General features: G+C 43.5%; 2 protein-coding genes across 11 annotated transcripts in view; one reads left to right on the forward strand and one right to left on the reverse strand.

Moving 5' to 3' along the window:
• niban1a (niban apoptosis regulator 1a) overlaps window positions 1–9,764 on the forward strand; it is a 44,280-nt gene extending 34,516 nt beyond the window's left edge. Inside the window, exons 8-17 of one of the 8 annotated variants that reach the window (XM_031306618.1) lie at window positions 671–833; window positions 2,815–3,002; window positions 4,080–4,226; window positions 5,358–5,468; window positions 6,811–6,918; window positions 7,036–7,147; window positions 7,681–8,756; window positions 8,799–8,837; window positions 8,880–8,999; window positions 9,060–9,764. In XM_031306618.1, coding sequence (XP_031162478.1) covers window positions 671–833; window positions 2,815–3,002; window positions 4,080–4,226; window positions 5,358–5,468; window positions 6,811–6,918; window positions 7,036–7,147; window positions 7,681–8,756; window positions 8,799–8,837; window positions 8,880–8,999; window positions 9,060–9,248 — 2,253 coding nt within the window. In that variant the 3' untranslated portion in view covers window positions 9,249–9,764. Of the gene's footprint in view, window positions 1–670; window positions 834–2,814; window positions 3,003–4,079; window positions 4,227–5,357; window positions 5,469–6,810; window positions 6,919–7,035; window positions 7,148–7,680; window positions 8,757–8,798; window positions 8,838–8,858 lie in introns of all 8 variants that reach the window. The other 7 variants (XM_031306619.1, XM_031306613.1, XM_036006926.1 and 4 more) reach the window with 7 other exon arrangements.
• Window positions 7,034–22,500, reverse strand: part of kifap3a (kinesin-associated protein 3a) — a 67,707-nt gene continuing 52,240 nt past the window's right edge. Inside the window, exons 20-21 of one of the 3 annotated variants that reach the window (XM_036006929.1) lie at window positions 15,975–16,070; window positions 7,056–7,125 (exon numbers count right to left, since the gene is read on the reverse strand). In XM_036006929.1, the coding sequence (XP_035862822.1) occupies window positions 7,101–7,125; window positions 15,975–16,070 (121 nt within the window). In that variant the 3' untranslated portion in view covers window positions 7,056–7,100. Of the gene's footprint in view, window positions 7,126–15,739; window positions 16,071–22,500 lie in introns of those variants that run through there. The other 2 variants (XM_036006930.1, XM_031306622.2) reach the window with 2 other exon arrangements.

Here is a 22,500-nt window from a genome sequence, read left to right on the forward strand (position 1 = left end):
CTATATAAAAGAGACTTCAGATACAGTATTAGGGGACCACTAAGGTCTATATAAAAGAGACTTCAGATACAGTATTAGGGGACCACTAAGGTCTATATAAAAGCATCCAAAAAGCAGCATGTCATAGGACCTTTAACCGCCAGTAAATCTCCTCTGGATGACTGAGTACAGAAGGGTTGAAAATCTGCAACTTTTCCTCTTTAGCGTTTAGCTTAGCGCAGCGCCATTGCAACCATAAACAACCCTGTCATCCTCCCCAGCTCCACCCTCTCATATAACTATCATTACTTCCATTTTAAAAATAACCCCCAAGATGTTATGGTGACAGCCAAATTCGAAGCTTTAAAACGGCAGTCCACAAACTTTATACGTTGTGTCCTTTATGACTGATGACGCTGCTGTTTCCTTGTCGGTGCAAATGAAAAGTAACGCTGTTATTTTGGAAATTGGCACATGAAGAGCATTTGAAAAATCCCCGTAAATGTACGTTTCAGTGTTACATTCGAGGGCTCACAAATTAAATCTGAACTGATACATTATGCATTCACGCTGCGGGCCTTTCTCTGCATCATACTGTCTCTCCAATGTAAATCTTCATGTGGAGCGACTTCATTTTGTCGAGCGGTAAGAAATGAATTGACTTTTGTTTTGATTCCCTGGTTGTTCCCAGACGGTGGAGGCGGCGTACGTCCTGGTCCAGGAGCATCTGCTGGAGGGACTCTCGGCGCTGAAGGAGGAATGTCGAACGTCTGTCCGGCAGCAGGAGGTGCTCATCCACTCCGACATGGACCAGATCCTCAGCTCCAGACGGCAACTGGAGGAAAAAGTCCGAGGTAATGCTCAGGGTCCTATCGTGCACGCGGTGCAGCGCAAAGCCCGACGCAAGTGTCTTTGCTAGTTTAAGACCGACGCAGTTGTCAATTTCCCGTCCAGCGCCCACGTCGTTTAAATAGAAAATGCACCTGTGTCCATCTTTGCGCCCATGGGCGTGCTGGTCTTACAGGGAGGTGTGTTCAGGTGCATTCTGGGCGTATTGCTATCTTGAGGCAATGGGAAGTGATCGCGCCTTTGACCAACAAAAACCTGGTCTAAAGTCAATAACGCAGCATTTCATTGTTATTTTAACAGAGCATTAGTAAAATGCTCCTAGGCTCGTGCACAGCGCACACACACTATGCTTGTTACACACACAGGGACGCACAGCAGCACACACACATGCAGAAGATTACAAATAAAAATATTACGGTGCAAATCCTCCATCATAACAGCAATGCTCCAAGGTCCAAACGCGCCTGGCTTTTAAAGGGAATGGGAGATGATCTCTGATTGGTTACGTCCAAAACACACCTCTGATTAATGAAGACACTAAGTACAACCCTTTAGAACCACGCACCCGGCGCACGGACCCTTTTTTTCCGCCGTCAAACTAGCAGAAGTAGATTTGGACACGCCCTAAACGCACCTGCGCCAGGCGCTTCACGCCGTGTGCTTAGATTGTTAAAATAGGGCCCTCAGAGTTGTTCTGATATCGATACCAGTATCAGAAAAGCCTCTGATGCTGCCTAACTCTGGTTTGGTATCGGTGAGTATGTGAGCACCGATCACCGACCAAAAATTCTACTTTAAAGTACTTTCAGTTTTGGATAAAACGTCCGTTTGCTAACGTTAGCTTTCTGCTTCACTCTTAAACCAGAAGCCTACACGTCCATGTTTAGATTTATTTATTTAAGTTCTTTTTCCGTTATGGCTGACTGTCAAACTACATAAAATAAGAAAGTTCATGGCGTTTATTCTCTGTATTGGTTCATGTTTTTGTAGTATACAGCTGTTAAATCAACCAATCAGACTTTATTTAAATAGCACTTTTCATACATGTAAATGTAGCGCAACGTGTTTCCTCCCCACACACACACACACACACACACACACACACACACACACACACACACACACACACACAATACCCCCCCCCCCCAAATCCATAAAATACATTTACATAAACAAGTAGAATAAAAACAACAGTTTTTTTAAACAATTTATTAAAAACTATTTATTTTGAACGCAGGGGTATCGGATCGGTACTCGGTATCGGTCGATGGAAGTACAGGTTTAGGAATCGATTTCGGGAAGAAGAAAAAAAAAAAAAAAAAAGGGGTATGGTAACATGTCTAGTAATGCTCGCTGACTGCTACTCGGCGCAGTCAGACACGGGACGAGCTGCACTCCTCTGTCATGGAACCAGTAGGAATCGGACCGGATTAGAACGCAAATTTCGGTTCCTCATTTCGGTTCCACTTGATGTGTCGCATGAAATATTTTCCCTCTGTCGCTCCGAAACAGACGTAAAAATATCCCCCTTTCTCTGTAGTCTGCCGTTAGCTATCTACTGTAAATGTAGGCTACTTTTAAAATGCCATATTTTCCCCTCTGGGCTCACTAAAATGGACGTAAAAGCTTATTAACCATTCACTGCACGTGATCGCTAGTAAACATATTACTGCTGAAGCTGGTTTAGTTAGCATACCAACTCAACATTTATTGTTTTGTTACTTTTTAATAGTTTAATTATTGTAGTTGTGTGTTAGGTGACTTAGGTTTACTTATTATATATTTAAGTACTTTAAAACGTTAATATATTGTTTACATTTAAATAATTTTTAATTAAAAAAAGGTTTTGTAAATTTTCAAGAATCGTTTTAGGAATCTGAATCGGTTTTAAAAGTACCGGTTCGGCATCAGAATCGTAACAATCCAAACCATACCCGACCCTAGTCATGATACACGTGAAGGAACCGTTTTGATTTCTCCCTCCAGCCAAAGTGTGGGCGCCAGCGGAGCGGCTGTGCTCCGAGTGCGTGCAGCCCTACCTGGGCTCGGTGCTGGAGGAGCTGATGGAGCCGGTCAGCTCGGGCTTCCAGGAGGGACGGCAGCTCAGTGAACGCATGATGGACCGGCTGTGTCAGGACGTCCCGCTGCTGGCAGACAGCGAGGGACTGAGGCAGGTTAGTTCATCATTTTCCTTCATCCTGTTTCCTCTGTGCAAATATAACCGGTAGAAGCACTCATTTGTATCTCTCTCAGTCAAGCTCATTAATGAGCAGCGATGAACGTATGACTATGAATTCATTAATGTATATCTGTGACTGAATGTATGTATGGATATGAATGGAGGAATGAATGCATGGATATTTATGAATGGATAAATTAATGTTTATTCATGACTGAATGCATGGATGCTTATGGAAGTAGGAATGAGTGTTTGTAAGGCATGTATGGGTGAACAGAAGAATGTAGGAAGGATGGCTCTTTTGCACAAGTATAGAAAATGGTAATTTGCTCTTTGAGTATCCCAAATGTTTACTGTACATTTGTCTTTTTATTGTTTTAACCCTGTGCTTGTTGTGTGTCTCTGTTGTAATTCTTCTCCCAGTGTCCTATGACTTTCATCATAAACTAGGGGGTTATTAGCACGTAACTAAACCGATAACCGAAATGCATTTACAGTAAAAGTGAAAATCTTTGAGTCAAAATTAAGATAGAAATGAAATACTCTGATTCCCGACCTCACATGTTGTGGGCGGGGCTAACTTTGGCTGGCATCCAGGCTAGAACACACCTCCCTGTAAGACCAGCACGCCCAGAATGCACCTGAACACACCTCCCTGTAAGACCAGCACGCCCAGAATGCACCTGAACACACCTCCCTGTAAGACCAGCACGCCCAGAATGCACGTGAACACACCTCCCTGTAAGACCAGCACGCCCAGAATGCACCTGAACACACCTCCCTGTAAGACCAGCACGCCCAGAATGCACCTGAACACACCTCCCTGTAAGACCAGCACGCCCAGAATGCACCTGAACACACCTCCCTGTAAGACCAGCACGCCCATACATTTGCTATTTAAACGACACGGGCGCTGGACGGGAAACTGACACTTGCGTCAGGCTTTGCGATGCGCCGTGTGCAAGATATGGCCCTTAGTTTTCTGTTTCCCCTGGTTACAGGCTGTTCTTTTAACCCCCTTCTCTCTCTCTCTCTCTCTGTGTGTGTGTGTGTGTGTGTGTGTGTGTGTCAGGCTCTCGCTGACATGGCGAGACCGAACCTGCTGAGCTGCTACCAGAAGATCGGCTCGCTGCAGGAGAAACTGCAGCAGCTGCAGCAGAGGTTCGGTGTCTCCAACATCACGGGAGTGATCCACAGCGCTCAGATCGACCTGCAGCAGGTACACACACACACACACACACACACACACACACACACACACACACACACACACACACTCTCATACACTAACACACTCTCATACACTAACACACTCACAATAACGCACTCACACACTAACGCACTCACACACACTCTCACACTAACGCACTCACACACACACTCTCACACTAACGCACTCACACACACACTCCCACACTAACGCACTCACACACACACTCTCACACTAACACACTCTCATACACTCTCTCACACTCACTCTCTCACACACACACACACACACACTCACACTCTCTCACACTCACACGCACACACACACACACACACACACACACACACACACACTCTGTACTTGTACTTTAACCCTCCTGTTGTCCTCTGCGTCAAATTTGACCCATTTTCAAAAAGTTTCTATATCAGAAATTTGGGTTTCTTTCAACCAAATTTCCAAAAGAAATAACGTGGATGGCTCCCTACAACGCTCTTCACAAGTTTTATTCAATTTCATAGCATTTGAAAAAAAATTTAAATAAAAGAACGTTGAAAAAAGTGACAAAAATGTCGGGAAAAGCTTAAAAAAACGTGGGGGAAAAAAAAAAAACCACACAAAAACGTCAAAAGGTGCCAAAAAAAAAAAAATGTTGGGAAAAAGTGACAAACACATCGGTGGAAAAGCAACAAAGGTGTCGAAAAAGACGTCCAAAAACGTTGAAAAAAAAGTTTACATTTTGACCCAGAAAAACAAAAAGTTGCACAGTCGACGGGAAGACAACATAAGGGTTAAGTAGGATTATAAAAACATTACTTGTAATGTTTGTACATTGTTGTTTGGTACTTAAAGTTACAGTTAAGCACATGAATACTTCTACCACCACTGACACATTTTTATTCACTCTCGTCTTTTTCCTGCCCAGACAGAGTGGGCGGAGGAATTTTCTGTCTGAGTCATATTTATTTAAAAGAAAAAACCCATTTATGATACACTTGTGATTGTTGTGTGTGTGTATAATGTGTGCTGTTCATTGAAAACACCTCACGTGATGAATCAGATATTTCACTGATGGGATTTCCAGCTGCTTAGTATTTGTGGCATTAAACGGTCTGATCGTTGGTTCGTGTTGTTTTCTCTCAGCTGGCTGAGAACGCAGCGTACACGTTTGAGCAGCTGCTCCACAAAGCCGTCCAGGACAACCCAGACAACCCCGGCTCTGCCATCGAGAAGGCCAAACACAGAGTGCTGAAGGTCAGATTGGTGTTCAAAACACTGAGTGAGTGTGAGAGTGTGAGAGAGAGAGAGAGAGAGAGAGACAAAGGGAGGGAGCGAGGGTGAGGGAGAGAGACATAGGAAGTGAGAGTGAGGGAGAGATAGAGAGAGAGAGAGACATAGGAAGTGAGAGAGATGGAGAGAGAGACATAGGAAGTGAGAGTGAGGGAGAGATGGAGAGAGAGAGACATAGGAAGCGAGAGAGAGAGAGACATAGGAAGTGAGAGAGATGGAGAGATAGAGAGAGAGAGAGACATAGGAAGTGAGAGTGAGGAAGAGATGGAGAGAGAGAGAGACATAGGAAGCGAGAGTGAGGAAGAGATGGAGAGAGAGAGAGAGACATAGGAAGTGAGAGAGATGGAGAGATAGAGAGAGAGAGAGACATAGGAAGCGAGAGAGATGGAGAGAGAGACATAGGAAGCGAGAGTGAGGAAGAGATGGAGAGAGAGACATAGGAAGTGAGAGAGATGGAGAGATAGAGAGAGAGAGAGACATAGGAAGCGAGAGAGATGGAGAGAGAGACATAGGAAGTGAGAGTGAGGGAGAGATGGAGAGAGAGAGAGAGACATAGGAAGTGAGAGTGAGGGAGAGATGGAGAGAGAGAGACATAGGAAGTAAGAGTGAGGGAGAGATGGAGAGAGAGAGAGAGAGAGAGACATAGGAAGTGAGAGTGAGGGAGAGATGGAGAGAGAGAGAGAGACATAGGAAGCGAGAGAGATGGAGAGAGAGACATAGGAAGTGAGAGTGAGGAAGAGATGGAGAGAGAGAGAGACATAGGAAGTGAGAGAGATGGAGAGAGAGACATAGGAAGTGAGAGTGAGGAAGAGATAGAGAGAGAGAGAGACATAGGAAGTGAGAGTGAGGGAGAGATGGAGAGAGAGAGAGAGACATAGGAAGTGAGAGTGAGGGAGAGAGAGAGAGAGACATAGGAAGTGAGAGTGAGGAAGAGATGGAGAGAGAGAGAGAGACATAGGAAGTGAGAGTGAGGGAGAGATGGAGAGGGAGGGAGAGAGAGAGAGGGATAGATAAGCGCTCTCTCTCCCCATCTCTTTCGCTCACTCCATGTCTCCCTCACTCTCTCCCCATCTCTTTCGCTCCCATCCCTCGCCCCTTATCTATAGTGAGGGAGAGCGAGATGGGGACCGAGGAAGAGACATAAGGAGCGAGGGAGCAAGGATAAATGGGAAAGAAATAAGGAAGCGAGAGAGTTACAACTGGTGTTGACACGTTATCATACCTGAGAGAAATAATGGACAAAACTGGACGAAGCCGTTCTGGAGAGGAAGTGATGAGTCCCGTCTGTCCTCTTTGTGTCCTGCAGCAATATGATTATGACAGCAGCACGGTGAGGAAGAGGATCTCCAGGGAGGCTCTCGTACTCATCACTCTGCCCTTCATCAAGAAGAACCTGGCCCCCACCTGCAAAACTGTAAGACACACACACACACACACACACACACACACACACCCCAACTTCTTAGACTCCCATTATTCTTAAAGCTTATTCTTAAAGTGTGTGTGTGTGTGTGTGTGTGTGTACACACAGGAGCTTCAGGGTCTTGAACAGTTCATCGACGCCGACCACTCCAACTTCATCCACGTCGAGAATGTTTATGAGAGCGTCCTCCTGCAATCCCTGGACAAAGAGGTCACCAAAGGTACACACACACACACACACACACACACACACACACACACACACACACACACACACACACACACACACACACACACACACACACACACACACACACACACACACACACTCACACTCACTCCCAGGCTCTAATAGTTTTGAGTTTTGAATTTTAGTTTCAGTTTTTCAGAATGTTTTAGTTTTCATATATTTGTTTGACGGTAGTTTTAGTCAGGGCCAGGTATAATGTCTCAGAAGTATGTAGCTACAAATACATTACATACACCAGGACTGGTTTAAGAATGGCAACAATGTTTAATCTTCAAGCTACTTTAGTGTCCGATGTGAAAAATTGTGGCACAGCGCCATCTCCTGGAACGTCATGTCAGTTCAATTTCTGTAAAAAAAAAAATTACATTCATTTTAGTTTTGTTAGTTTTTTAACCTGGCAATATAGTTTCAGTTTAGTTTTAGAGTTTCTTGAAGGCTTATTGTACGTGGTAGTTTACTATAATAACCCGGCCTCCCTCTAATGCTTCCTGTTTCCTCCTGCAGTGGTGAAGGAGGCGGCGAGCCTGAAGAAGTACAACCTGTTCACAGACAGCAGAGACCTGCTCAGTCAGTCCAGCCGCTCCAGCTTCTCGTCCCCGTCTGTCTCCACGCCGGGCAGCCCCGCCATGGTGCTCGCCTCCCCCTCTAAAACCTCCTCTGAGCCCCAGTCCAGGTCTCCTCATCCGTCCAGTCCCCCGAAGGACGAGCAGACGGGGGCGGAGAACGGCGAGCTGAAGAGCGACGAGAGCGACGAGACCGATGAGACCGTCTTTGAGACACCTCTGCAGAAGGTTGAACAAATATTGGTAGCTCAGAGCATCGCTGTCAGCGAGGAGGCAGAGGCAACGCTACCCAGAGTGGAAGACATCGACCAAACTGTGAAGGCAGAAGCAGCCGCCCCTGTTGCACTTGCGACTCTGGCGTTTGCAGATTCAACCAACCAGAGTGAGACGCAGGAAGTGACCGTAGAAACCGCTCCAGAGACTGTGATCCAAGAGGAAGATGTCAAGACGGCAGCTGAGCCTCAGATACAGAGCACACACCCTCCAAAAGAGGGAAAAATCACTTTGTCAGAAACGCCCACCGTTGTAGAAAGCACAAAGACAGACGTAGAAGCAGCAGCGGCACAGACAGAAGCGCCTGTACCAAGTCCTGACACCGCTAATGAACCGGTAAGCTCTTCAGCAGGAGGCACTGGTGCCCAAACTGCATCCAGCAGTGAAGAGGAGACTCACTGTGAACGCTCAGAAATCAAGCCAGAGGCTCCCTCTGGTGGTCAAACGCCCGCACTCCCACCTGCAGACATCATCGTAGACCTGAGTCTTCAGGAGGCAGAACCAGTGAACATCTCGGGCCCAAACTCTCTGGACGTGTCAGTAGGAAGCGAGTCAGCCCCATCGGATGTGGAGTCCCTGGAGGGAGCGAAAACAACGCAGAGCAGCGGGGAGGACAAAGTCTCAACGACTTCTGACGTCTTGGAAGACGACGCCAACATCAGTAAATCACCTGAGAGCTCAGACGATGCAGCTGGGGATGAAACCGCGAGCGCCGAGCCGTCTCCTCGGGTCCAGACAGAAGCTGTGAACGGCGCGGACACGGAGGCAAGCGGTGTGGACACGGAGACGAGCGGCGAGCTGTCTCCTCCGGTCCAGACAGAAGCTGTGAGCGGCGCGGACACGGAGGCAAGCGGTGTGGACACGGAGGCGAGCGGCGAGCTGTCTCCTCCGGTCCAGGCGGAAGCTGCGAGCGGCGGGGACACGGAGGCGAGCGGCGAGCTGTCTCCTCCGGTCCAGGCGGAAGCTGCGAGCGGCGGGGACACGGAGGCGAGCGGCGAGCTGTCTCCTCCGGTCCAGACGGAAGCTGCGAGCGACGGGGACAAGGAGGCGAGCGTGGAGCTGTCAGCGGAGGCAGCAGACGCTACAACCTCTCCGCCCGCTGAGGACGTAAACCCCTCCAGCCCTGAAGCGCCGCCAGACTGCATCAAGCAGATCCGTGACCTGGTGACGGAGGTGATCGAGGTGGAGGAGCTGGTGCAGCGCTACCCCGACGGAGTTCCAAACGTGGAGGAATGAAGCATCACCAACCATCACAGGCGTATCACGGTTGGTTTCAGCAAGACGAGGGGACACGATTAAAGAGAGGACGGTCGTTCAAAAACATTTGTTCTCAGAGAAAAAACAGACATATGCATGAAAACTATGGTGAATTATTTATACTATCATTTACACAAGTCAATATATCAGCAGTGTCGGTGTCTTTCAGTGATTTGTTTTTAACACTGAAACTATTTCAGCACCAAAGATTGTGAAGAAGTTTCTGGAAATTGCATTTAACCGTAGAAAGCTTGTGCAATTATTTTGAAGGAATAGTTTTTAGACATTTTAGAAAATACTCTTAATTTTCTTTCTTTCTGAGAGTGGGATGTAACGATGGATATCAATCTGTATGTGAGCTGGAGTCAGGACGTGCTTAGCTTAGCATGAAGCCTGGAGTCAGGACGTTGTTAGCTTGGCTTAGCATAATTCATTAAAATGGATGAGTTGTTCGGTCTCTAAAATGTCAGAAAATGGTGAAACGTGTTTCCCAAAAGCCCAAGATGACCCCCAATTCAAAGATATTCAGTTTCCTGTCCCAGAGGAGAGAAGAAATTAGAACATATTCACATTTAACAAAGCTGGAATCAGAGAAGTTTCCTTCAAAATGACTCAAACTGTTTAATGGATTATCAAAATAGTTGACAACTAATTGATTAATTGGTTTATCGTTGCAGCTCTAATCTGAACATCTAACGGAAAATACAGCAAAGGGATTAATTCCCCAAAATGTTGAACTCTTTCTTTGATACGACAACACAGGAACGCCTCCTCAGTGGCACACATTATTTTTTTAAATTAGCGAGTTTAAGATAGTTTAGAAATCACTTTAACAAATATTTTAATATATTAGACCTTGATAAATACAGCTTCCATGTTAAAGCTTACGCACATTGTTTCTCCTTAATGTGATTCTCTTAGAAGGAAAGTGAAGAAGTAAGCTCATTAAAGTGCCTTTACAGTACCTCCATGTTGCATCGCGTGCCTTAAAGTGCCCATATTATGAAAAAAATCACTTTTTCTGGGATTTGGGGTGTTATGTTGTGTCTCTGGTGCTTCCACACACATACAAACTTTGAAAAAAACCCATCCATGCTGTTTAGAGTGAGATACGGTTTCTGAATGTGTCCTGCCTTCAGTCTCTGGGTGAGCTGGTCAACATCTGCACGGCTTGTGACGTCACAACTCGTGACCTCGTTCTCAATAGCAAAGCACTGCTACAACACACACAAGTTCACCATAATCTACAAAAGAACTACTTCCATGTGCGCCCTCATTTAGAAGTCTCCCAGCTAATCCTGCCTTGTAACTGACCGAAGTTGTAGAAACAGCCTTTCTTTTACTGTCTATGGAGCTAGCTAGCTGACATGATCTACATCTGAGCTACTGCACAAGTGCAATCAAAGATAGTCCAGAAGAAGAAGAAGAAAAGAGGTCTCACTCTGTAGCTAAAACAGAGACCAGCTGAAAATAGGATCTGCAGCAGTGAGAGAGAGCGGTGCAGTACAACAAAAATATGGTGTTTTTTGAAAATTAAACCATGTAAACCTATTCTGGTACAACCTTAAAATACAATTATGAACCTGAAAATGAGCATAATATGGCTGCTTTAACTGGCACCAGCTTCTGGCATGGACGATGCGGTTGCCGTGGAGACCGGTCCGAGGCTGAACACCTGCGCCTTTTTACCTGCGCAGAGCATCTTCCACAGCCGTGGTTAGTAGGACAGTTTACAGTGCCAGCGCAACATTGTGTGGAAATATGAATAATAAAATAAAGTCTGTGTGAACTCTCCACTCTTTGATTTCAATGTTGGGAAAACAAAAACAAATGCTTTTATTTGCCAATAAAACAAATCCAGCACGAGGCTTTGATTATTTATAATCCACAACACTTTTTTTATTTTTTTTAACCGATCGCAGACACGCTGAGCTGAGAAAAAAAAAATCAAAAACCTGCAAGTAATCCAACATCTGTGACACATTAAATACTAAATAGAGTTAGACTACAATAGCATGCCTTCCATTTGTTTGATATATTGCACCACAGAAAGATGTCGTATGTCAGCAGCGCTGCAGGCTGCTCAAGGACAAGATAAAGAATCTAAATCAATGATTTTTTTGTTCATATATAAGACACATTTTTCAAAATAAGACAATAAAGGCTGTCAACATTCTTCTTAAATTACATTCACAGAAATAAAGATAAATGACATCTTAATCCAACGCCTGAATTTTACACAGCTTCCAGTGTCAGTGTGTGTGTGTGTGTGTGTGTGTCTGTGCATTCGTGCGTGTGCAAAAGGCAAAACAATGGTCCCCCTTTGTTTTATGCATCATTTTCTCGGACGTTTCCTGGAAAGAACTAATCTGGTACTTATTTTAGAGACAATGCTCTGAGACAGGGATTGGAGTTGAGTTAGTTGTGATTTTGTTAAAAAGGTTGTTGATTTATGAGTAATTTATTTGAAGATAAATGTCCAAGTTAATATTTTATTATTATTAATTTATAACTGAAAACTGTCGTCACACATGTTTAACTGTTTGCTTTCCTGTAGACACATTTCATTTTTACAAATCCAGCTGAGCACCGACCAAAATACTCATACTATGAATTAAATGGGCATTCATTTACACTGCGTCTACAGGTTCTTTCCTATGTGTACCGAAACCACTAGAGCTGTCCTAAACTAAAGGAATCTTCAGTCGACCAACACGCATACTGTTTGTCGACTAATCAGTTGGTTGATTTAATCGACAGATCTGTAAAGGGTCTGACACACCAACCGGACAACCGACCGTTGGCAGAAAAGCCACATCGACAAAGGTCAGTTTAAGAGATTTTCGTCAGATTTTGAGAGCCGTTCGTCACGCTCATCCCGCTCCTCATTTCTGGTAATTGGTCATTGAGTCCGACTGCCCACTGGTCGATTCAACATGTCAAATTGGCCCAAATGAAGGCCGACGGCTCCTCCGACTGATGACGGCACGGAACACACCGAACAGACTCGAGTCACCGAACTCGCCAGACTGTCAGACGACCGATAATTGGGTTGGTGTGTCAGCGCCTTAAAACTGGGTTTCTCCACAAAGAATCGTGCAAAAGAACAACTTTAAATCTCGTGTCGATCGGCTAAAGAAAACGCAGTCGACTCCGACCAAAAACGACAATTAGTCGACTAATCTTCTCGCAGCTCTTACTCATTACATTACGAGTTATTTTCAGCAAACGTCCGAGGAAATAGTGGAGTGAAATAGAGACCGGCAACATAAAAAGACACCCAAAACATCCTAATGTATCGTTATCTAATGCATCTACATGTTTAATGCTCATCTCAGTGGGGGCCAATGGTCAATCTGAGAGGTCGCAAGATGATTAAAGGGATAAGACAGAAAGTGTGTTTCTCTCTTCCCTTCAGGTCTCTAGGAATCCTTCAAATCAAACGATTTGAGACACAATGAGCTGTGATGAGGGGTCACAAGCCAAAAAACCAATGTCAGCCAGCTGGTTTAAAGTCTATAACATATTATCTCTGTTAAAAGGATAAGTCTGGGGATATTCTGTTACGTTTTTCCTCTTGTAAATAAATCCCATGTTCAGACCCAACCAACATTAAACATATCTTCTTACGCAGTGGTTCTCAAACTTTTTTTGAATAATGTTCCCCCTTTGAATTGTTTTTTTTTTAAAGCCAAGTACCCCCAGAGCAGCGCAAATTCTTTTTGGTAGAAAAAAAAAGTTTATATAAAGAGGAATAATACAGCAATGTCAGCGATAGATTTACTAAACCGCAGCCTTGGACCTGAAAAACATTTAAATGCTGAAAATGGCGACAAAACCTTGGAAGAAGACGGTAGAAAGAAGGAAGGAAGGAAGGCAAGAATAGGTCGAAAATAGAAAGAAAAACTTCAAAAAAAGGTGGCCGGATTGGTTCAGTGGGTAGAGCAGGCGCACATATACATAGAGGTTTATGCCTCGACGCAGAGGTGCAGGGTTCGAGTCCGACCTGTGACCATTTCCTGCATGTCTTCCCCCTCTCTCTCCCCTTTCTCACCTAGCAACCTGTCAATTAAAGGTGGAAAAGCCACAAAAAATAATCTCTAAAAAAAATTCATAAAAGTGACAAAAAAAATAAAAATACAGTAGAAGGAAAGAAGGAAGTGGGGCAAGAAAAAGTCCAAAGAAGGCGATAAAAAACGTCACATTGGTAGAAAAAAAGTCTATATAAATTGGAACAATGGTCTGGTCCAACAGCCTTGTAACTGAAAAACATTTTGCAAAAGATCTCCCGTACCCCCTGCAGTCCTCCAAAGCACCCCTAGGGGGACACGCACCCCCATTTGAGAAACACTATCCTAAAACGTATTGTGTGTGTATCAAAGCCTGCTGCCACAAATACTCCCTAGAACACCAAATGTGGATTCATCTGCCATTGGAAAATACAAATGCACTTTTTTAACCCTTGTGTAGTCTTCCCGTCGACCGTGCACCTTTTTGTTTATCTCGATCAAAATTTAAAATTAAATTTTTTATTTTTTTTCCCAACGTTTTGGTTGTCTTTTTCGACACTTTTGTCACTTTTATCCAAGTTTATTTGTCACTACTTCTGACGTTTTTTTTGTCACGTTTTTGTGTTTTTCCCCCCCACGTTTAAGAAGCTTTTTCTGACATTTTTGTCACTTTTTTTCAACGTTCTTTTATTATTATTTTTTTTTCAAATGCTATAAAATTCAATAAAACACCCAAATTCAATAAAATATTGAACTGATCATGTATTTTAACTTGTGAAGAGCGTTGTAGGGAACCATCTACGTTACTTTTTTTTTTTTTTAATTTGGTTGAAAGAAACCCACATTTCTGATATAGAAACTTTATGAAAATGGGTCAAATTTGACCCGAATACAACAGGAGGGATAACAATTGAAAACGTTTTTAAAGATTTACGTCTTCAGTCGGAACCAATGCGAGCCACAGACAGGAAGTCAGACAGGGTTGAGAGACGGACTAACATGCTGGTTTGGATCTGCACATGGGATTGGTTGACGAGAAGCCAAACATAGAATAACACCAGACTTTCAAAACGCACTCCTTCATTCTTCTGTTTACTGTTAACAGTGTTGATGACTGATCACATCAGGCAGACTGTGGTGAAAACATAAACATTCGGTTGTGTCAAATGTGACCGTGAAATCAGACAAAAAGCAGTTCAGTGTTAAACCAACAGCTGCCTAGTTAATCACAAAACTATTACAAGAAAAGCAAGCTTTGTTGCACAGCATGTGCTCTTGAGTCCCGTAAGCAACACAGGAAAGACATTTACAAAATCTGTCTGAATAAAAGTAAAAGTACATCTAAGACTGACCTTAATATATAGTATATATTTAAAGTTTAAAGGATTGTAAGGACTACATGTACGTCTATATCAGTAAGTCACATACTTTCACTTGAAATCTTTAGGACTTTGTGGATAAGATACAGTGGCCCTCATAAGTTTATGAACCCATGCTAAAGTTGACTAATAAGAGGAATAAAAAAATCATCTTTTGGAAATTGATCTTAATGCCTTAATTAAAAAAATGAGGAAAAATCCAACCTTTAAGGACACCAATTTTCTTTGTGAATGAATAATGTATCGTAAATAAATAAATGTTCTTCCTTAAAATACAGGGGCCATAATTATACACACCCCTATGTTAAATTCCCATAGAGGCAGGCAGACTTTTATTTTGAAAGGCCAGTTATTTCATGTATCCAGGATACTATGCATCCTGATAAAGTTCCCTTGGCCTTTGGAATTAAAATACCCCCCCATCATCACATACCCTTCACCATACCCCCACATTATCTCATACCCTTCACCATACCCCCACATCATCTCATACCCTTCACCATACCTAGAGATTGGCATGGGGTACTTTCCATAAAATCATCTCTCAGTGCAAATCAAACCAGCTATTAGGTTAACTGAAATAAAACCATGTTAATCTCTAGGTATGGTGAAGGGTATGTGATGATGTGGGGGTATGGTGAAGGGGATGTGATGATGTGGGGGTATGGTGAAGGGTATGTGATGATGTGGGGCTATTTTAATTCCAAAGGCCAAGGGAACTTTATCAGGATGCATAGTATCCTGGATCCATGAAATAACTGGCCTTTCAAAATAAAAGTCTGCCTGCCTCTATGGGAATTTAACATAGGGGTGTACTGACTTATGCCCCCTGTATTTTAAGGAAGAACATTTATTTATTTATTTACGATACATTATTCATTCACAAAGAAAATTGGTGTCCTTAAAGGTTGGATTTTTCCTCATTTTTTTAAATGAAGGCATTAAGATCAATTTCCTAAAGATGATTTCTTTATTCCTCTTTTTAGTCAACTTTAGCATGGGTTCATAAACTTATGAGTGCCACTGTACTTCAGCTTGTTCCCTGTGCAGTTTCTTGTTTCAGGAGTTTTTCATAAATGAGTGTCGGTATGTTCAAATAAAATTACTTTTGGTGCTAAATTCTACAAAATTGTAATTGCTCGCCTCATTAACAGATCAATATATCAATGGTTGAGATGATAATCCTTTGCAGTGACGACTTATAGAGCGTTGAAAGGTGCATAAAGAGAGGTGGAAACACAGCTTCAGCAGCACACAGTGGATATCAGGGACACAACACTTGTACAGGGTTGACGTGTGAGAGGTTCCAGGTTTACCGGGAGGCCGTGTTGAAGTTGCAGAAAAACTGTTCATCGGGGCGGAAGCCGTAGGCGCTGACGGGCCGATCTGCTGGGACAAACTGCTCTGACACACTGACGGGACAAAAGAAAGAGAGATGGAAAACAATTAGACAATCTGATATAATGAGAGAGAATTACTAAGGGATAGTTCTGATGTTTTGAAGAGTGGATGTTTAAGCTTCTTCTCCATAGTCAGTGTATTAACCTTTGTATTGTCTTCCTGTCGACCTGCAGCTTTTTGTTTTTCTGGGTCAAAATTTAAAACTAAAATTGGTCGACACTTTCTTACTTTTCCCAATATTTTTGTCAAGTTTTTTGTCGGGGTTTTTTTTGCGCTTTTTTGTTATTTTTTTCCCACTTTTTGAAATCTTTTTTTTTTTTTGACATTTTGACAATTTTTTCAATGTATCATTTTTTTTTCTTCAAAATGCTATAAAATTGTAGCCTGACAAGCCAGACCCACATCCAGATGTTGGGTCTGGGAACTCACCATTGGCTGGGCTCAATCCGAGGGGCGGGATAAACGGTTGTCTTTCAAATTCTCTCTCAAGGATAGCTCTCCAACCAACCAGAGCAACGCTAGTTGATAGATTAAAAAAGGAAGATGTGTTCGGAGTTTAAAGTTTAAAGTGCCCATATTATGAAAAAATCACTTTTTCTGGGATTTGGGGTGTTCTGTTGTGTCTCTGGTGCTTCCACACACATACAAACTTTGAAAAAAATCCATCCATGCTGTTTAGAGTGAGATACGGTTTCTGAATGTGTCCTGCCTTCAGTCTCTGGGTGAGCTGGTCAAAATCGGCACGGCTTGTGACGTCACAAGCCGAAACGAGCAGGCTAACCACAACCATTAGCTCGTAGCGTTAGCATGCTAACGCTAGCATGCTACCTCGTTCTCAATAGCAAAGCACTGCTACAACACACACAAGTTCACCATAATCTACAAAAGAACTACTTACATTAGCACCCTCATTTAGAAGTCTCCCAGCTAATCCTGCCTTGTAACTGACCGAAGTTGTAGAAACAGCCTTTCTTTTACTGTCTATGGAGCTAGCTAGCTGACATGATCTACATCTGAGCTACTGCACATGTGCGAGTGCAATCAAAGATAGTCCAGAAGAAGAAGAAGAAAAGAGGTCTCACTCTGTAGCTAAAACAGAGACCAGCTGAAAAGAGGATCTGCAGCAGTGAGAGAGAGCGGTGCAGTGCAACAAAAATATGGTGTTTTTTGAAAATTAAACCATGTAAACCTATTCTGGTACAACCTTAAAATACAATTATGAACCTGAAAATGAGCATAATATGGCTGCTTTAAGAATGACTTCAGGGCCGTTCTTTGTTCTTTTCTCAAAGAAAAGCTGAACTCCAAGTCTTCCAGAGTCGCGGCCAAAGCCGATTCCAAAGACCGCTGTTCACCAGCAGCAGCAGCCATCTTCTGCTGCCGTCACAACTGCTGCCGTCGCAACTCTGCTGTCATTATGTTAAGCCCCGCCCACCGACTCTACACACGATGTGATTGGCCTGACCAGAGTTTGGTTTTTCCAGCTCACAAGCCAACGGAGAGCTGCTAGACAAAAAAAATTACATTTGCTGCCACTAGGGTGCGTCTAGATTTCTAGGCTAATAAAATTGAATAAAACACCCAAATTCAATTAAAGTAGTGAACTGATCATTTATTTTACGGAACCATCCACGTTATTTTTTTGATTTTTTTTGACAATGTGGTTGAAAGAAAGCCAAATTTTCTGATATAGAAATTTTTTTGAAATCTTTTTGAAATTTGACCCGAGGACAACAGGAGGGTTAAGACATCTAAAATCATCTAAATCAGTTTAAGTGGACGCTATATTTAGAATATTTGCACGGCTTTCCCTTGCTGTCAGACAGCCCCTATCGACGGGGAACTGAAGTTGTTATCTCGGCTCTCTTTAAAGCCACCAAAAGATGATCTAAGATACGCCCCTAATAAGTCTTGTGGGCAGAAGTAGTAAGAGTGACAAATTTACCCATTTCAAAATAAAATCTGCCAAAACTAGACATACTAAACAACATCAAATTTAAAAAAAGGTTGTTTACTGACTGTCTGCAGATCAGCTGATGGATCAGATGCTCGACCAAAATACATCTTCAGATATCTATCGCAGACATTTTGAAGATTCTTACTCACAACCACATTTTATAAGCGTATTTATATACAGTGGCACTCATAAGTTTATGAACCCATGCTAAAGTTGACTAAAAAGAGGAATACAAAAAAAATCATCTTTTGGACTTTAGCATGGGTTCATAAACTTATGAGTGACGGTACCTCAAACCTGTATTTTAGTGATTGAGTACATGTTTTTTTTCAGTGTGAACACCCCTGTTTTCATACCGTGTTCCTCCAACTTTGTGTCAACAGTTTGTGTGTTGACTCCACCCTGTTTCTAAAGGATAATGCTCCCGTGCACAAAGCAAAGAAATGCCTCTATAAAGAAACAGTTTCCCCAGTTTGGTGCGGAAGAACTTGACTTGGTCTGCACAGAGCCCTGACTTCCTCACCCCCTGCTTGAGGCCTGAGAGCCAGATCTGACCAAATCCCTGCAGCAGGTTCAACATCTGGAGGAGCGACTGGAACCAGAAAACAGCAGCAGCACCACCACCACCAGGTGGAGCTCTGACACCAAACATCTGTCTGGAACCCCCCCCCCGACCCCAAGGACCGGACCAATCACTCAAGTCCCAGCACAAAAAAAGCTCATAAAAAGTTAATGTAATATTCATCTGCCCCGGCTGCAAGTGTTGGACGTCCACAATGAGTGTGTGAGTTACAGACTGCTAACGGCTGGAGGGGTAAACAGCAGAGCGGCCAAGCCATAAAAAACACAGAGATGTCAAAACATAGCGGCGGTGACGAGGGCGGAGGCTGGCGGCCAAACCTGGAGGACCTGGCCGCCCTGCACCCGGCAACAGGGGCCTGTTGAGGGGGATGATAAAAGGCCTGTATCTACACCGTATAAATCAGTTACTATGGGGATGTGGACACACAGGGCGGGGGCCGATTTCACGCTCCATCTTCTGACCAGCTGCTGGGAGTCTGTGTCGGGCTATGGGGTCACTTCGGCTGGCCTCGTCAGGACGGAGCGCTTGATGGATAAACTGGGCTCTGATGGATGACACCGCGTCTCACATGTATATATCCCCGTCTTTCTCTTCGGGAGTGTTTGCTGCCTGGCCCGACGGCCTCCCCTCTCTCGTGCCGGCCTTCTAAAATACGAGCTGTTTGCTTTGCCCCTGCAAGCGCCTATAATGACGTGTTGTTTTTAGCCAAATCACTTCCAGCGCTCAGTTACACAGCGTGCAGCGTATCCCCACTCCTCCACCGTCCTCCTCCTCTCTGTTTTGCCGCCGCCCCACCAACTCCTCTCCCTCCTCTCTGGGCAGAAATATGTCTTTTTCCCCTCTGCACACTACGGCTGTCAGGGGGGATTTGAGAGCCAGGCTAAAGAAGGCTTCAGGAACACTGGAGCTCTGAGTCACACAAGCCGCCGGCCTGCCTGCATGCCGGCCTGGTTCTGTGGCCAAACGACTGGTTACACCCCAGCCTGGACTTCCAGGATCTGACCTACGTTTACAAGCACACCAATATTCCACTATCTATTCTGAATTTGATGACTTTGGATATTCTGAATGTAGTATTTTCCAATTAAGACATGTGGGATATGCTGATATTATTCAGGTTTTAGGAGCATTCCTTGGACATGTATACAGAGCATTCAGATTATGCGTCTCAGTTTGCGACACGTGGCCTCTTGCCTGTTTACGGTCAGCTCTGGGCGTTGGACACCAACCAGCCGACAGTTTGCAGGGCTGCAGACCCGTTAAGAAGGAGAAACACAGCTACTTTTAAACATTATCAAAGTCTTGGATATGAATAGGTTTTTGGATATGAGCCGACCTTTTCAAGACGGTGGTTGAAGGAATGAAAGAGGGAGGATGTGTTCGCACGGTCCAACAAGTCCTCCACTGCTGGAACACCCAAAAATACATACTAAAATCTTATTTGGACGTAGTTTTAGTTTTCTAGGTTTACGTACCTTGATCAAAGTATGCATGGCTGCATGTAAACAGGGATATTATTGGAATTTGAACTAGTCATGGACACAGCTTTAGGTATATTGTCTTTTTCGCAAGTGCATGTTAATGTAGTCACTATGTTCCTGTTGGCAGTTTTTCGTCTGTGGCGATGTTGTGCCCTGAACAATCAGAAGAGAGGGATGACCTGGTTCGCTAATGCCATTTTCAGCAGACAGAAGCTGTGGCTCAGCTAGGAGCAGTCAACTTAATATTTGTCATGCCAATCAAAACATATGTTGACTATTTTGACGTAGGTTTAGTTTTTTTTGTTTTCCCTAAACTAAAAAGGAGAACACCGCTTTTAAAATATTGTCCTTTTTTTGGAATAAGGGCAAAAAACGCTGAATATTTTGTACATGTAAACAGTCATTGTTCAGGATGGGACAGCTTTGATGGTGAATAAACACACTTTAAAGAGGTACAATTATCAATAAATACATGCTACTTAGATCACGGGTAATATCTGTTCTTCACCTCCATCACTATCAAATCTTCTTATTGATTATGGCTTGTTGTCAACAGCTATCAGTTATTTTTTTAATTGATTATTTTGTCTATAAAATGTTAAAATATAGTGAAAGGGAAAGCTTGTCCAAACTTTTGACTGGTACTGTTGAGTTCAATTGAAAGACGCCGCCTCATTAGAAGACTTTGCTCGATTGCTGAAGTTGTGACCGTGTGATCTCTCGTTACAGGTCGCATAAAAAGGCAAATGATGCAATATTTCACATTAGGGGTGGGAATCATAAAGTACCTCACGATACGATACACGGCTCACGATACCGATAATATCACAATACAGCAGTTCTGCCATAATCAATATGTTGCTAGACAGCTCTATAATGATAAGTCACGATATCGGTCTAACTATGAATACAGAATGCCTGTGAAAAAAGTGAAGTGCAGGTTTTCTCTCTTTATTCACTCCAAGTCCAAACTGTTACATACGTTTTTCAGTCTGTAAATTAAAATGACACAACTATAGAGCAACTCTGGGTCCAGACTTTGGACTTAACCGTGGCTGGGGCCTCTGCTATTTTCCTCATACTGCTGTCCGCCATCCCGTTTAAAACCTCTTCCTCTTCGGCTGGTTAACTTCTGTTCAAGTTCCCCTTGTTCGTGTGTTGAGCGTCACCTCAGGAGCCGTGAAGTAGCCACGCTGGGAGCAGGGCAATCTATTCAGAGCGCCTTATTCTATTCATTAGACTATCGATATTTGGCGACAGCGTATCGATTCTCGTATCGTACGACGATATAATTTTGTGCTATTTAGGTGCATTCTTTCCTGCTTTTTCTATCATCTTACAGATTGACAGAAGGGTCCGGACGACCAGAGTGGGATCAATCGACAAATAATCAATTGTCTGACTCAGTAATAGTTCATTTAACTTTAGCTGCAAACACAGACTCGAGACAGGAACACTGGGACTCGGTTTTCATGTAGAACTTCAGTTACAGTAAAAAATAAGATGTTTCAACTGGACAACAGGATTAACAGACTTAAACATCCTTTGACCGCCAATACATTTTATGAATCCGCTTTTTGATACAGGGGAATGCTGCGTCTGCTCAAACATCAGTGGTGTTCATCCATCAGCTTGGAATAAATCTAACAATAATATGATGTCAGGGGGGATTTGAGAGCCAGGCTAAAGGAGGCTTCAGGAACACTGGAGCTCTGAGTCACACAAGCCGCCGGCCTGCCTGCATGCCGGCCTGGTTCTGTGGCCAAACGACTGGTTACACCCCAGCTTGGACTTCCAGGATCTGACCTGCGTTTACAAGCACACCAATATTCCAATATCATTCAGAATATGACACTATTCTGAATTTGATGAGTTTGGATATTCTGAATGTAGCATTTTCCGATTAAGACATGTGGGATATGCTGATATTATTCAGGTTTTAGGAGCATTCTTTGGACATGTATACAGAGCATTCAGATTATGCGTCTCAGTTTGCAACACGTGGCCTCTTGCCTGTTTACGGTCAGCTCTGGGCGTTGGACACCACCCAGCCAGCTGACAGTTTGCAGGGCTGCGGTAGGGATGCATGCCCAAAAGAAAAGAAGGAGAAACACAGCTACGTTTAAACATTATCAAAGAATTATTGGAATAAATCTAACAATAATATGATGTTAACATCAAGGCCACACAGGCAGACTAGGCAGACTCATTGTTTATTAAATAGAAAAACATATAAGTTTGATCTATTTTGGATGTTACTCAGACTCCTTGTGAAGCTGGCAGTCCCAAAGCTATAGTTTTGCAGATTTTAGTGTAGTGTTATCATTCTGACAAATTCTGTAGTGTGTGTGTGTGTGTGTGTGTGTGTGTGTGTGTGTGTGCGGTGACACGCTGACTAAACAAGGAGAGGGTTGGTTGAG

Source organism: Sander lucioperca, chromosome 11 (assembly GCF_008315115.2).
Source record: "Sander lucioperca isolate FBNREF2018 chromosome 11, SLUC_FBN_1.2, whole genome shotgun sequence".
Taxonomy (NCBI): Eukaryota; Metazoa; Chordata; class Actinopteri; order Perciformes; family Percidae; genus Sander; species Sander lucioperca.